This window comes from Dendrobates tinctorius, unplaced genomic scaffold, assembly GCF_039654945.1.
Source record: "Dendrobates tinctorius isolate UK_male_01 unplaced genomic scaffold, ASM3965494v1 ptg000046l, whole genome shotgun sequence".
NCBI lineage: Eukaryota > Metazoa > Chordata > Amphibia > Anura > Dendrobatidae > Dendrobates > Dendrobates tinctorius.
The window spans coordinates 46,686,046-46,703,143 of NW_027361714.1; the positions used below are offsets into that span (position 1 = coordinate 46,686,046).

General features: G+C 45.7%; 1 protein-coding gene across 2 annotated transcripts in view; it reads right to left on the bottom strand.

Moving 5' to 3' along the window:
• MAP3K5 (mitogen-activated protein kinase kinase kinase 5) overlaps positions 1-17,098 on the bottom strand; it is a 339,184-nt gene that overhangs the window by 14,585 nt on the left and 307,501 nt on the right. For both annotated transcript variants that reach the window (XM_073575888.1, XM_073575887.1), the window contains exons 24-26: positions 6,172-6,357; positions 5,833-5,938; positions 124-367 (exon numbers count right to left, since the gene is read on the bottom strand). In XM_073575888.1, the coding sequence (XP_073431989.1) occupies positions 124-367; positions 5,833-5,938; positions 6,172-6,357 (536 nt within the window). The remainder of the gene's footprint in view (positions 1-123; positions 368-5,832; positions 5,939-6,171; positions 6,358-17,098) is intronic.

The window sequence follows — 17,098 nt, forward strand, 5'->3', positions numbered from 1 at the left end:
CAAAAACAGATTAAATTAAAAGATCTTAAAGGGTTCATATAGTCCCAAGATACTATAGAAAGATAGATTTATTTTTTACTGCCAAATCATGTTGATGTCTAGTTATAATTAGAGGTTTTTTACCTGTTCGACTCAAGTTTAAGTCTCCCCAATTGCATATTAAGAGATCTGTGAGCACTCTGAGACTCATGAGACACAGTGGAACTGAGAGTGCTTACTCCAGAGGTATGCACATTATCCTCATGCACTGCGCTAGGTATCTCGCTGGTCTGGTGTGTCGTGTGTCCATTAGGGTCTTCCTCGACCTCAATGTCATCTTGGTCTGCTGGGTCACTTTCAGAAGTAATACTAAAATGAGGCCGCAGTTCTGGAGAGCCAAAGAAATATATGAGTGTATGCTCTTGCTAATCATGCTGGGAATATATAAGTAAGAGACATTGGTGAGGGTATTAAAGAGGCACAGTGATCTTTTAATAGTGAAGGCCGATGAAATAGTAAGCCATAAGAACTTACAACTATTGGGATAGCTAAGTTAGAAACAACATATCTTGGAGCCCCATGGAACATGGGAGCCCCTGGGAGAACCATGTAGTGCAATGTAACTCCCAATAAAATTGTAAGGTTTATTAAGAAATAAACAATAAAACACATACCGTATATTCTCATGTATAAGCTGTGATATTCAGCACTTTTTTTGTGGTGAAAACGCCCCCCCTTGGCTTATACACGAGTCATTGTCCAGAAAGTGGGAGGGGGAGCAGCAGCAGGAGTCGGTGGCTGTCACATCATACTTACACTTCTCCTGGCGCGGTCTCTGCTTCTCTCTTGTCCCAGAGCTGGCAGCATTTCCTGAGCAGAGCGGTCACGTGACACCGCTCATTAGGGTAATGAATATGCACGAGTCTCCACTCCCATAGGCATGGAGCACATATTCGTTACCTTAAAGAGCGGTGTCATGTGACTGCTCTGCTCAGGAATGTTGACAGCTCCGGGACAAGAGAGATGCAGGGATTTGCAGAGACCGTGCCAGGGGGAGGGCGAGTATGACAGGGGCCAGGGGAGGACGCTGAGCCGAGCTGTATGTCACCACTACGTTGCATCAAAATGAATAAGGTAACATTGCGAACAGAAAGGTACCGTGACTATCAAATAATAAAAAAAAAAATCTAAATGGTCCTGACTTTTTGTATCTGGCTTGTTGTGGTACTTCACAGGCGACAATGTGACCCAATTCAGTCGCACTTTGTGACAGCCGCATACAACAACCTTTATCTACATGTCCTGTATGTGTCACTGTCACTATGTAGCCGCAGCTCCTCACATCAATCAGACACCCTGTGCTGTACACTGTAGGCACATTAAATCATTACATAATGACAATTTTTACATCAGGACCCACAAGTCACAAATATAAAATATATTTATTGCCCACTTGTATTTTCTTTTCATCTGTTCCTCACGAACTTAAAATAAAAGTATAATAAAAAGATAAATTTTAGATGTTTTCAATTCATGCAATATCCTTCTTTCTGCTCATATATTTCTGAATAGATCTTCCAGAATTTCCATTTAGAATTCTGGGAATATTTCCAAAATATTGCATATACAAGGAGGAGGATGCCGAGCCATGCATACAACTAGGAGACCGAGTGAGCCACGCATGCAACAGGGGAAGCCACACATAGCAGGACACGGACAGGGGACAATGCATACCCGGCTTATACTCGAGTCAATAAGCTTACCCAGTTTTCCGTGGCAAAATTAGGTGCCTCGGCTTATATGCAAGTATATACGGTATATAGTTAAATCAAATGTATCACAACAAGGTCCTCAATGGATTAAAAAAGGCACAGAGATAAACACAAATCCACATCTAAACAAGTGTTTTAGAGATATGCTGTACATACATTTTTCAATAAATCATGAAGAATATAATAGGTTATAAGCGATATCCTGTATCATATACAAATATATTCCTCCACCCAAAAATCTTGAAAATAGTTTTTGTAAAAACATAATATATAGAAGGAATGTCTTTCCCACAGTAGTGTTTATTACTAATAGCACTAATGAGTGCATGGCAAAAGATAACCAATAGCTCAATAAATATTTCTATATATAGGAGATGTATGCAAAAAGGCCAGTGTTTAATAAACTAATTTATTAGGTAGATCTCACAGAGGATGTAGGACCACAGCAAAAAAGGCTAGAAGGTATATCCCAATTAAACCTAAACATTAAAAGAAGGCATGTGCTCAACAACAATAATACTTAGGTGGACTTGTAAACATAAGGTAATTAAAGTGCTAGTGCAAAAACAAAGTAATGAAGTAGTCATAGAACATAGCGTATAGAATAATAGTAGGAATAACACTCAAAATCTCCTTACATTATAGCAGGTTCTGTTACTACATGTGCCAGGCCCCAACTGGCGTTTCACCCTGCTAGCTCAGGGGGCGCGAATATAGGGGAGGTAGAGATATATGGTATATACAGGTGAGTTAAGCCAATCAAGAGCCAAACTACTTAGCTATTAGACGGAAATAAGTTACATATGCAGTCAATATTAACCACCCGTATGTCCCAGTATGAGGGTAAATTAGCATATAGAGAATTAAACATGATAAGGGCAACATAGACCTTAGGGATTTAAACATGAAGAGCTTGCCTGTTAATGCGGTGTTGTCCATCCGCCCAGGGCAGGTGGAACGCACGCAAGGCACAGGCACCATGACAACAAGTGCCAGGACAAGTGCGTGTGCGCCCCATGATGCTCTTGATTGGCTTAACCCCCTTTTGTATACCATATACCTCTACCTCTCCTATATACATGCACCCTGAAGAAGCAGGGAGAAACGCAAGTTGGGCCCTGGCACATGTGGTGATGGAACCTGCTACAATGTACGTAGATTATTTTGATTGCTTTTCCTAACTATGACTCTATACACTGTACTCTGACTAGATGGCCCAGGAGGTCCCTTCCAACTCTACGATTCTATGACTATTTTATTACTCTGTTTTAGCACTAGCACTTTAATTACTTTATGTTTATATGTCCACCTAGGTATTACTGTTGTTAAGCACATTCATTTATTGTTTAGGTTTAAATAGGATATACCTTCTAGCCTTTTTTTCCTGTGGACCTCCATTCTCTTTGAGAGCCATGTTATCAATTAGGCCATTGAACACTGGCTTTATTAGATACATCTCCTATATATAGACATTTATCGAGCTATTGGTCATCTTTATCTATGTACTCATTGGTGCGATTAGAAAACACTACTTTAGGAAAGACATACCTTCTATATATCATGTGCTTACAAACACTCTTTCATTATTTTGGGGTAAGGTATATATTTATATATGATTCAGGATATACCTTATAACTTACTATACTTTTGATTTATTGGCCAATGTACAGTATGTACAGTATATCTCTAAAAAAACAAACAAAAAAAACAAAAAACCTTGTTTAGATGTGGGTTCGGGTTCATCCATGCCTTTTTTCATCCATGACCAACTTGTTGTGATGCATCTGAATTTACTATGTATGTGTTGTGAGGAGTCGCCACGTTTGGTAGAAACCTTCAGGCAGACTCAGGAGCACATGCACTTGAAAGCACCAGTGGGTTTATTGTATGCAGCATAAACCACAGTGTTTAAAATAAAACACAGCCCTCTGGGCACGATAGAAAAAACAAACAAAAATTACAGCATATAGTTCAGTCCTCCTTGGTGGGGGGTCCTCCTGCACACTGTTGGGGAAAACCACTCTTAATCGTCACTTCTGTGGGACATACAGCTTCTCTCCACAGCACCACACAGACTGAACCATAGGTCCAGGTATATAATCACATGTACTGGTCATGTGATCATGACATCACTGCAGGTCCTCAAACACCTGCAGGTCCTGCAGGGAAAAGGGTACGGTGAGAACCCTCCCTCCCTGTGGGTGCTCACATGAAACCGGCCCATTAAACTCTGTACATGGCCTCTCAGCACTGTGTGCTGGAAGCAAAAAAACACTCCGGTTTCACATCACTGACTGCTGCATGCGCAGTGACACATACCTACCTTCCTCTACAAAGCCAGTGACTCAGTCAATGCTTTATCGATTATTTCTTAATAAACATTATCATTTCATTGGGAGTTGTAGTGCACTATATGGTTCTCACAGGGACTCCCATATTCCATGGGGCTTCCTGATATGTTGTTTCTAACATTGTTTGGTGCATCCGTGCTAATTTCAAATATATGGATCGTGGTAAGGAGTGATTGCAGTGGGCTAGTTAAGAGTCTAAATAGCCTTTGTGCCATATTATAAGTGACTGTGACCAAAAAAATTCAGAAGAACATCGGGAGAGCAAAAGCCTCCATACACATTAGTCTAGTCTAAAGTTGACTGAACCAGTAGATGTTATGGCTCGGTTTGGGGATTTGACCCGCTGACCTGTTGCTCCATGGTTGGTTCCTCTGTCTGCTGAGCTATTGACTATTCTTCCCTGACCAAATGCTGATGGTTCCAAGTGTCTTTGTTCCCCCCTATTTGGTTTTCTCCTCTCAGTGCGTTTTCCATTCTTCCATTTTGGTCTGCCTTATCACATTCTGGTTTGGGTGTTATATGTTCACTCTTCACTGCACTTCCTTGCTGGCTATACGTTTAGGTGCACTTGGGTTTAGGAGTTCCAGCCCTCCAGCTAAGGGGTTTTCCCTTGTATGGTAAACACCAGTTGAATTCCTGCAGTGAGTCTGTTTGTTTTCCTTCCCAGTTCCTCTTCCTTTAACCTCTTCAGGTTTCAGGGAGGTTATTCTTTTTACATTTATTTTTGGCTCTTTATAGCTTTCCATTTCTATCTGAATATATGAATGTGTACTAATTTTCTCACTCTGGGTTTTCATATCTTCCTCCTCACCTCTTGTTGGCAGTGTGTCTCGGTCTCCCCCCTTGTTTCTCAGGAGGTACAAGAAACTCCTTCATGGCGTTTTAGGGAGCTAGGTCTGAGGTGGTGTTTTTGAGTTGTGCGGCTAGGGTCTTTCTAGTCTGTACAGGGACCAGTTGGGTGTGGGTGCAGCGTCTCCCCGTAGTACTGCTTCTCTTTTTTCATTACCTGTGTGTGTTACGTTCATAACAGATATTGGGCAACATTCTAATGTGTTTAGGGAACCTTTCAACTTTCCCCAGACATCATAAGGGTCAGGTAGACAGAATTTTAATGCTCGACCCTTTTCGTACTCAGGAGCTAAACCACTGTCAGGTGTAAATAGCTGAAGTAAAATGAGCGATTGAACACTAGCTATCATATGAGTATGGTCAGCTTTAAGATAATGTGGTAAGGGGTAAATTATTAGACAGGTGAGGTGACATTATGTAATTGCCTGAGTTTTTTTTTTTTTTTTTTTTAATTTTTACCTTTTTGTAATGCAGCCCCAACCTAGTTAATCTGGATTAAGTAGGAGAACTGGCCTTGGTCTTTGCATTTGGGGAAAATAAGGAATTTAAATTACCCAAAAAAGGCTGCATGTAAGAGAAAAAATATGCCTTATAAATAAGCTTATTTTAGTAACATCCTGGACCTTGCTAAGCATAGTTAAAAGTCTAAATGATGATATTGACAGGAAATATATGATGACCAGCACAGAAGTTCCACTTCACTAAAAGAATCTAGTGACTGCCACAAAAAATACATGATTAAAAGTTACTTCTAGATAAATCAATTAAAAATTAATTGCTTTGATACTAGGTCTCATTGATGTTGAGTGTAGGGGTGGAAGTAGAAATCTTTCATAAATATTGTTAATACAAAACTAATGTACATAGGAAATATGGATTACCTGGTACTAATATGGTAATAGCCGTTTGTACTGCCTTTCGAATGATGCTGTCAAGAGCAAACATCCAGTGGGGTTTGATATTGTGGTTTCGAAGAACTTTGTTGACCTGGTTGCAAAAAAACAAACCAACCAGAAATTATATTTGACATGCACACAAATTTGCAAACTTTTAAATAAAGGTGACTTTTAGACCATTCAAATTTAACAAATTGGATAAATTAAGAGGCTAGCTCTAAGTTATGGCCCAAAACCTCATTATGGAAAATATTAAATAAAAGTATTGAGATGAATTGCTAAGATTAAGTGAGTTACCTCCACGTTCATTATATTTTCACTCACCGCATCTTGAAAACCAAACAGCACCACTTGCACTTGACTAATGGCATGACTATCAAAGTCAAGCTCTAGTTTGAGTTTTGAAAGCGTAGAAGCAATTATCTTCCGGTCAGTGGATCTCACAAACTCTCGTAAGCTTGTCACCAGTGTTGTAATATGCTCCCTCTTTAATTTAGTTTCTTCTGTTCCCTAAAGCAGAATTATTTTTAGCACATTGTAACGCAAACATTCTCAAAATTTAGGTGCCATGCTTATATTTAATTTCAGTACAACTGTTGGCTATTGTAATGATAATGTAAAATATGACGCAAGATTCCACTGATGATCACATATTCAAGTCTCTGCTATTCTCACACTGAACTCTGCTATGCCCAGCTGTGAGCGATTCAACCCCCCTTCCCTTTCCCTGCAAATTTTGACTCACTGTTAGCCTGTAACATGAGACCACAGCTCACACACAACCAATGTATCCTGAATTACTAGTCACTGGCTTCCTGCCAGGGGGTCTCTTTGTCCCTTCAACATGTGCTTAGCTACTCTCATAGGCAATAATGAGAATCTATTCATTTGGTCATAAAAAGCTGGCAGATTACGACAGAAATGAAAATTACACATTGGGACGTACTCTGATCAGGCTCCACCACCACAGTGGTTCTTGCTAATTTCTAGCACCCACGGAATCAGAGAAATGGATTTCTCCTGAACCGTGTGAAATAACTAGTCCATGTTTGGTTTTGGATGATCGCCAGCGACGAGCTGGAAAGATAGCCTTTTTATCGTCTGTAAACACTGCCCATCTTTTGGGAATAAACCATAAAATTTATTAGTTCTGCCTCCTTGCTCTGTGACAAATTCACGCGCCTGTAAGCTAATTACGCTACTGATTCAGGTTTGCTACAAACCCCTCTGGGTGAAGCTGGCAGCAGCGAAAGGTGTTTTATAAGCTTTTGTGTGGCTGCGACCAGAGCATTTATAATTCCCTCGCTGTAGCGCGCCCAACAGCCAGTCCACAGTGAGAGGCCCATCTGGCGACCAATCATCCCAGGTGTAGTTCCCTGACTGACCTGAGGATAAGGGGGGGCGCTGGAGAGCTGCAAGTTCCAAAGGGGAACTGGAATGTGGGATATATATAACTCCCGACAGCTTGTAACATATTGTGGCAGTGATGGGATAACTAAAATAAACCCCCCTGTGGTAAATTGTTAGGGCAAGACTAGCTTGCTGTTTTTAATCACATGGTGCCAGCGGTGGGATAACTAAGATAAGCCCCCTGTGCCTGTGATAGCCGTGTGAGGCAAAAGGTCACATTCTCCGGTCCGTGACATATTGGTGGTACCAGGTGGGATCGTGACAGCTATCTCTTTATATATTTAGAAAAAAAAGGCAACTGATCGTGCCAAAATCATTGATAAATGAAGACTGGGTAAAAAAAAGATCATCTAAAAGATGCTTTTCTTGGTTATGAAAAGAAAGAGGAAATGGACACTTCATATAATAGCTGCTGCACACCTAGAGCTTAAATAAAACTATAGAGTTCCTTGAAAAAGTATTCATACCCAGTGAACTTTTCCACATTTTTTCACATTACACCCACAAACCTAAATATATTTTATTGGGTTTTTTTTTTAATGTGACATACTAACACAAAGTAGCAAGTTTTTGTGAAGTATAAAGGAAATTTTTGTGAAGTGTAAAGGAAATGAGACATGGTTTTCTAATTATTTTTAGAAAGATAAATTCTGAAATTTGTGACGTGTGTGCATTGCATTCAGCACTGTGTAATACGATAACCTTCAATAAAATGTAGAGTGACCAAATGCCTCCAGAATTCACATACCGTATATACTCGAGTATAAGTCGATCCGAGTATAAGTCGACCCCCCTAAATTTGCCTCAAAAACCTAGGAAAACTTATTGACTCGAGTATAAGTCTAGGGTGGGAATTGCCGAAGATACTGGTAAATTTAATGCTGCACAACATACAGTATGCCCCCAAAATGCTGCACAGTGAATGCTGGCCCAAATAATGCTGCACAACATACAGTATGCCCCCAAAATGCTGCACAGTGAATGCTGGCCCAAATAATGCTGCACAACATACAGTATGCCCCCAAAATGCTGCACAGTGAATGGTGGCCCAAATAACGCTGCACAACATATGCCCCCATAAATGCTGCACAGTGAATGGTGGCCCAAATACCGTAATGCTGCCCCCAAAGTGATAGGATTACTGGTAATCCTATCATGTTGCTGTCACTGCCGCTGCCCCTGCTGGAATTAAAAAACAAACAAAGAAAAAAAAACACTATATACTCACCTACGTTGATGACAGCTGCTCCTGAGCGTCGCCGGCTCTTCAGTGACTCAGGCAGAGGGCGCGTGCTTTCCACATCATCGCGCCCCCTGCAAGTCACTGCCGGAGGACGGGAGAGAGCGGCGTGCAGAGATTTTGAACGCCGCCGCAGCCCTATCATCACCCGCCGCTGCCGCCAGGACGCTGCAGGGGACTGCAGACGAACACCGGGGACCGCGGAGACGACTGGGACCGTGGAGATGACGGGGACCAGGTAAGTTGGCATCGTGACCCGAATATAAGTCGAGGGGGGTCTTTTTCAGCCCCAAAAGGGGGCTGAAAAACTCGACTTATACTCGAGTATATACGGTAATAGTAAATTAAGTCTACATGTGTGCAATTTATTCTCAGTCTAACTACAGCTGCTCTATGAAGGGCTCATAGGCTTATTTAAAAGCATTAGGAATAAAACCGCATCATGAAAACCAAGTAACACTCCAAACAGGTCGGGAATAAAGTTGTAGAAGAGTTAAATCAGGGTTAGGTTCTTAAAAAAATAGTCAAAGCTCTGAACATCTTACTGAGCACTTTCAAAATATTATCCAAAAATGGAAGGAGTATGGCATACAGTGGGTACGGAAAGTATTCGGACGCTTTTAAATTTTGCACTCTTTGTTTCATTGCAACCATTTTGAAATTCAAAAAACATGGATTTTTGTGATACTCACTGTAAAATCATTTTCTCCAAGACGCTCAATGGGGGACGCAGGACTGTGGGTGTATGCTACTGCCACGAGGAGGCTGACACTAAGTGGATGAAAAAAGGTTAGCTCCTCCTCCGTAGTATACACCCTCGCCCTGGTTGCCGGCGAAACCAGTTCGGTACAAAAGTAGTAGGAGATCAAAACAACAGACAAAATCAACCTTAATGCAGGTAACAACATGTCTAGAAAAACCAAACTAGTATCATAAATACATAATAATAAACAAAGCAAAAAAGAGCCAATTGGCTAACAGGGTGGGTGCTGTCCCCCCAACGAGCGTCACGGAGAAATGAATTTTACGGTTTCACAAAAATCCATGTTTCTCCTTCGCCTCATTGGGGCACACAGGACTGTGGGACGTCCAAAAGCAGTCCCTGGGTGGGAAGTTGACTCACCGGTCCAAACTATACGCACACCTCCTGTCTCAAGGTGCGCCACCGCTGCTTGGAGCATCCTCCTACCCAGGCTCACATCTGCTGAAGTCAGAGTATGGTACAGTAGTGTTTGGAGAATGTGTGCAGACTGGACCAGGTTACCGCCTTGCAGATCTGCCCCGCCGATGCCTGGTACCGAAGAGCCCAAGAGGTGCCTACCACCCGAGTGGAGTGTCCTCTGATCCTCGCTGGAACATGATGCGGTAAGATTCCTGAATAGTCAAGCGAAGCCACCTGGCTTTGGTCGATCTTGAGGCAGCAAGTCCCTTCCTGCGACCCTCGGGGAGCAGCGTGTCTGCCTGACGGAAGGATGCCGTCCGTGACATGTACCTCCTGAGAGCTCCAAAGTATGAAGAGCCTCTTCCACCCGGTGTACCAGTGCTGGGCAAAAAGAGGGTAAGACAATATCCTCATTAATGTGAAACGAGGAAACGACCTTCCGCAGTAAAAGAAAGAGCTGGCCTGAGAACCACCTTATCCTTGTGGAAAATCAGAAACGGGGCTCGACAGGACAGAGCTGCCAGCTACGAGACCCGCCTGATTGATGTTATAGCTACAAGGAACACCACCTTCCAGGAAAGGTATGTCAAAGAGACATCCTGTAGCGGTTCAAATGGAGCTTCCTGCAGAATGCTTTTGACCAGTTTAAGGTCCCAGGCCCCCTATAGGGAGGTACCAAGTGGGAGACCCCCTGGATGAAGGTCTTTACCTGCAGAATGGTAGCAATCCTGCGCTGGAACCGCACGGATAAGGCCGATATCTGTCTAATGAGGGAACTTGGAGCTAAACCTGAGTCTAGGCCAGACTGGAGAAAAGCTAAAATGTTGGGAAAGGAGAATCTCAGTGGAAAATAGCCGCAGTCCCTACACCATGTGAAGAAAAAATTCCAGGTGTGGAGGTAAATACGTGCAGAGGCGGGCTTTCGGGCGCTAACCATTGTAGCAACCAAATCCCGGCCGAACCCAGCCTGGGTCAGCATCCAAGATTCAATGGCCGAGGCGTCAAACACAGGGCCCCTGAGTTCTGGTGGTAGATCGGGCCCTGGGAAAGCAGGTCTGGGCGCTCTGGCAGTTGCCAGGAGATGTCGGCGAGTAGCTGCACTAGATCTGCGTACCATGCCTGGCGAGGCCAATCTGGGACAAATCAGTATTACTGGGACAGTCTCTGCCTAGACCTTCCTGATGATTTTTAGAAGCAGTGGTAGCAGAGGAAACAGGTACGGGAGGTGAAACTGGCTCCATGGCAGGACCAACGCATCCACGATTATTGCCTGTGGATCCCAGCACCGAGCGACAAACGTGAGCACTTTGACGTTCAATCTGGAGGCCATCAGATCCACATCTGGAGTTCTCCAGCGTTGGCAAATCTGATGGAAAACCTCAGGGTTGAGTGACCATTCCCCGGACGCAAGACCCTGCCAGCTGAGGAAGTCTGCCTCCCAGTTCTCTATGCCCGGAATGTGGACTGCCGAGATTATAGAGAGGTTTCTTTCGGCCCAGCAAAGGATATGCTTTACCTCATGCATGGCAGTCTTGCTGCGGGTGCCCCCATGATGGTTTATGTATGTCACGGCCATGGCAGTGTCTGATTGAATCCAGCTAGGACAGACTGCTAGAAAATTATGAAAAGTGCTGTAGACCCAGCCGGATCATCCATATCGCTAGAAGGCTGATTGGGAGGCATGATTCCCGAGGTGACCAATGTCCCTGGGCTGTGTGAGGGTGAAAACACCGCTCCCCAACCGAGGGGACTGGCGTCGGCCGTGACCACCAGCCAATGGTCCGGGAGAAAAAGATTTCCCCTGCAGAAGGTAAGAACTCCTTGTCCACCATCTAAGTGACTGCTTGATATGCGCGGACAGCCGGCACCGGTGTTCGAGAGAGAATGGATTCTTGTCCCTAGCTCCAAGTGGGCATAATGCAAGGGACGAAGATGAAGTTGGGCAAACGGAATTGCCCACCATCCTCCCTAAGACCTTCATGCCAAATCGGATGGTACGTGAGACCAGTCAGTGAAGTGCCCAGACCCCCCGCCAGAGGGCTAGGGCCATGTCCCAAGGGAGAATCATCAATCCCCAGAAGGTGTCGAAGATCATCCCCAGAAAGGCAATCTCCTGAGCTGGAACAGGGGATGACTTTTTCAAAATTCACCAGCCACCCTAGTCGGTGAAGAGTATTCAGTGTGATGTTGATGCCTTCCTCGCAAGCCCAGAAAGATGGGCCCCTGACCAGGAGGTCGTCCAGATATGGCAAGACAACTAAGCCCCGGGAATGTAGAATGGACATGACCTTCTCCATGACCACTTGAGAATACTCTGGGGGGCGATGGTTAGGCCGAAGGGTAAGGCTGTGAACTGGTAATGTAGGTCTTTGATGGTGACCTTAGGAACCCTTGATGTGACGGGAAGATGGGGATGTGAAAGTAGGCATCTTGGATGTCGACAGAGGCCAAATATTCCCCCTTTTCCATGGCAGATATGACCGAGCGAAGAGACTCCCTCCGGAAATGTATGACCTTGACAGATCTGTTCAGCAGTTTCAGGTCCAGAATGGGCCTTACAGTCCCGTTCTTCTTGGGGACAAAAAACAGGTTGGAATAGAAACCCTGAGGTCTCTTGTTTTCCGGTATGGGAATGATAACTCTGCTGCGCCGGAGAGTTTTAACGGCCTTGAATAGGGCGCGTGCAAGGGTTTCTGATCTGGGAGGGGGAGACAGAAAAAAAAATAGTCCTGGAGGGTGGCTGATAAATTCGATCTTGTACCCAGAGGACACCAGCTCTCTTACCCACGCGTCTTGTATGACAGTGAGCCAGACGTGGCAAAACCAGAGAAGGCGACCGCCTACACTGCTGGTGATGACCAGAGAATGCCTCCAGTCAATTGGCTGAAAATCTGTGAGACCTAGATCCCCTCGACTTTGACTGGTGAGACCATATCTTTCCCAAAAGGGTTGGTCCTGTATGAGACCTGATGATGTCTGTCCTGACTGGGCCAACCCGCATCGGCGGGGTTGGCCGCCGTGGACCAAAACCGTGCCTGAAGCTGGTGACAGAATGGCTGCTTCACCCCCTGCTGATGGAGAAAGTTGCTTTTCCTCCAGGTGGTGTCGGAGATAAGCTGGACTAGCTTCCCAGTAAATAAACAGCCGCTCTGATAGGGCAAAGAAGGAGTCTGCCCGTCATGTCCTCAACCACAAAGCTCTCCTGTTGGAAACTGCATTTGCAGCAGCTAATGCTGCACAGTTAGCCGCATTCAAAGATGCACTAGTCAGATAGTCTCCAGCCAGAGCGATCTGATTCGAAATTAGAACCACTTCTGGCAGGCCCATTTAATGACTCTGACCCGGAAATCATGGGTTTAGCCACCCAAGATGCCACAAACGAGGGAGTGAAAGCTGATAATGAGGCCTCAAGAACCGATCGAGCCAAGCTCTCTATGAGACGGGCCGTGGGATCCTCAATAGAAGAACCGTTATGTAGGGATAACAGTGTCTTAGAAACCAAACGTGACATGGGTGGATCTACCGTTGGGGATTCTGCCCACTTATTATGGAGCTTAGAAGCAAACATATCTTGCATCCAGTGCCTTCCGTCCCCTGGGTTGTTGCACCTCGAACTCTGGGTGAGTGCAAAATACCCTATGAGGCTGTTTGGCTCGTTTGAATGGCACCTTGTGACCTGAGGTCAAGGTGGATTCATCGTCAATCCCCAGGGTTTGGTTGACGGCCTCAGTGAGCCTGTCGACTGTTTCCTGGTAGTCCGGTGCATCCAAATTAAGGGGCCATCGGAATCATAATCCGAGCTTTGTTCGCTATCATCCACTGGTGAAGGAGAGCGAGAGACGGAGCTCATTGATGCCTGAGGCACCAGACGGGCCGGGTGACGCTGAATGGGTTCGTTTCCCCCCGCGTCTGCCAAGCGTGAGAGCGGCCCGTGCAGGCCGGAGGCTCCTGTGAGGTGGTGGGTCCCTCCAAAACGGACAGGCCACTGTCCCTGCCCCTATCTGGGGCCTGAAAGGACTCGATAGCTCTCGTTAGTGATGCCATAGACTGCAACAGAGACAGAGCCCATTCCGGGGGACTCTGTACACTGGGCTTGGTCATAGGGGAGGGCTCCTGGGCGCATTCAGAATCTCAGGCATCACATAGCTGATGACTCTGCGTTCTGGGAAAGTGGACCGACGGGTGGTGACTTTTCCCCCTAACTTGGTCCTTTTAAACATGCTGGACCTGCAGCAGTGATGCCGAATAGCTATCACCGAAAAAGGGTTGGTGATGCAAGCGGGAGAACCCGCGGTGAGTGTGTGTGGGAGGGGGGCGTAGCACTTACCCCCGTCCTGTGCCCCCCAAGCATCCGGAACTGCAGCAGAAAAGGTCGTTGCTGCTTCTAATCTCAAAAAATCGCGCCCCGCGAGTGGGCAGGTCAGCCGGAAGTAGGTGCTGCCTAGCAGCAGCTGAAGACGGGGGCTAAATTTCCGGTATCTGCCCCAGGACCCAGGCCCGCCGGAAGTAGATGAGTCGATGTGGGCGGGACTTCGCCCGAGGCCTAACACCGGCCGGAGCCGGGGACTAAATTTTCGGCGCCCGCCCGGAGACATGGGGGCGTGCCACACAGGCCCAGCCAGAGGAGTAAGGACCCAATGTTGCCGGGCGATACAGGTGGAGGTGCGCGCGCATGGGCGCCTGCGACAGCGTCTTGCGGCGAAAGCTGTGGCCAAAACATGGGATCCCAGGCCTTAGTATGGGCTGTACTGCCACGGGGAACGCTCTACAGGAGCCCTCCCAGCCCACCATCCTTCCGTGCCTCCTGCAGTGACCTCTGGATGGAGCGCTTTGGCTGACCAGCTTCAGGTTAGAGTGGGGCGGCGTAAAGGACAGTGCTGGCATCATAACTCCATCTTTCCCTCCGAGGGATGAGGAGAGAGACTGTCCGCCACCTTCCATCACCGCAGTCTAGCATTGGTGATGTAGTGGGGGCCGCACAGACTGTTCCTAGGCCTCTGTACATCCTAGGGTTTCAATACCTTAGGGTGATCAGGGCTCAGTCCGGCATCTTGTCCCACGTTGCGGGAGAGGATACGTGGAGGCGACCCTCCACGTGCTCGCCCGTTGTTTGTTTGGGGAGATCGGACCCTTTCAATAGGGTCCATCGCCCATGTCTCATCTTCATGGATAAAAGAAAAAATGAAAGAGTCTGGAAAAAAGACCAGACGTGTGTACCTCCTAGGACACTAAGCATGAACTGGTCTCGCCGGCAACCAGGGTGAGGGTGTATACTGCGGAGGAGGAGCTAACCTTTTTTTCATTCACTTAGTGTCAGCCTCCTGGCAGCAGTAGCATACACTCACAGTCCTGTGTCCCCCAATGAGGCAAAGGAGAAAAGTTCATTTTTATCTCATTAATGTACACTCTGCACCCCATCTTGACTGAAAAAAACAGAAATGTAGAATTTTTCACAAATTTATTAAAAAAGAAAAACTGAAATATCACATGGTCATAAGCATTCAGACCCTTTACTCAGAAGGTTCTACTCGTTCATTGGAGTCTAGCTGTGTTTAATTAAACTGATAGTACATGCTTTGTAAAAGCACACACCTATCTATACAAGACCTCACAGTGCATGTTAGACCAAATGAGAATCATGAGGTCAAATGAACTTGCCAAGGAGCTCAGAAACAGAATTGTGGCAAGGCACAGATCTGGCCAAGGTTACAAAAGAATTTCTGCAGTACTCAAGGTTCCTAAGAGCACAGTGGCCTCCATAATCCTCTTAAACGGAAGAAGTTTGGGACCACCATTAGTCTTCCTAGATCTGGCCTACCAGCCAAACTGAGCAATCGTTGTAGAAGAGCCTTGGTGAGAGAGGTAAAGAAGAACCCCAAGATCACTGTGGCTGAGCTCCAGAGATGCAGTAGGGAGATGGGAGAAAGTTCCACAAAGTCAACTTTCACTGCAGCCCTACACCAGTCAGACATTTATGGCAGAGTGGCCCAAGGGAAGCCTCTCCTCAGTGCAAGACATTTGAAAGCCCAAATAGAATTTGCTAAAAAAAAAAACACATGAAGGACCCCCCAAACTATGAGAAATAGGATTCTCTGGTCTGATAAAATGAAGATAGAACTTTTTGGTGATAATTCTAAGCGGTATGTGTGGAGAAAACCAGGCACTGCTCATCACCTGCCCAATACAATCCCAACAGTGAAACATGGTGGTGGCAGCGTCATGCTATGTGGGTGTTTTTCAGCTACAGGATGACTGGTTGCAATTGAAGGAAACATGAATGCGGCCAAGTAGAGATATCCTGGATGAAAAGCTCTTCCAGAGTGCTCTGGACCTCAGACTTGGCCGAAGGTTCACCTTCCAACAAGACAATGACCCTAAGCACGCAGCTAAAATAATAAAGGAGTGGCTTCAGAACAACTATGTGACCATTCTTGACTAGCCCAGCCAGAGCTCTGACCTAAACCCAATTGAGCATCTCTGGAGAGACCTGAAAATGGCTGTCCATCAACGTTCACCATCCAACCTGACGGAACTGGAGATGATCTGCAAGGAAGAATGGCACAGGATCCCCAAATCCAGGTGTGAAAAACTTGTAAACTTGTTGCATCATTCCCAAGAAGACTCATGGCTGTATTAGCTCAAAAGGGTGCTTCTACTCAATACTGAGCAAAGGGTCTGAATACTTATGACTAGAGATGAGCGACTTTGCCTTTTTTAGGGTCGAGTCGGGTTTCATGAAACCCAACTTTCGCAAAAGTCGGGTCTAACGAAATTGGCCGACTATAGTCGGAGGCCGATTGAAACACGAAACCCAATGCAAGTCAATGGGGAAGCAAAGTTGGCAGGGAGTGGAGGACAGTAAACACACCTACAGTGCCCATTTCAATGCCAGAATCATTAATTCTTATCACTGAAGCTTGTCAACCTTAATTTACTTCATAATAATAGTTACACATTGAAAACCACCATGGTTACTTACCGGTAGCCGGTTTTTCCGGAACCCATGACAGCACACCTGAGAGAGGGACCCGCCCCGCCAGGACAGGAACCTACTGAGATATAAGGGATGGCACGTCTCCCCCGCTTCAGTTGGGTTACAGAGCATTGAGAGGACTTCCCAGTTAGTACATGTTAATCCAACACCACATCACACAAAAGAACCCTACTAAACGTGCACACCCATACGGTGAAAAAGGGGGGGGGGAATATACGGGTGCGGACATGGGTTCCGGAAAAACCGGCTACCGGTAAGTAACCATGGTGGTTTTCCCTTCACCCATGACAGCACACCTGAGAGACTTTTGGAGACTTCGAAACACCTTAGGGAGGGACCACCGCTTGCAGCACCCTTCTACCAAAGGTTAAGTCAGCAGAGGAGGATAGATTTAATCTATAGTGCTTAAAGAAGGTGGAAGGTGAGGCCCAGGTAGCGGCCTTAC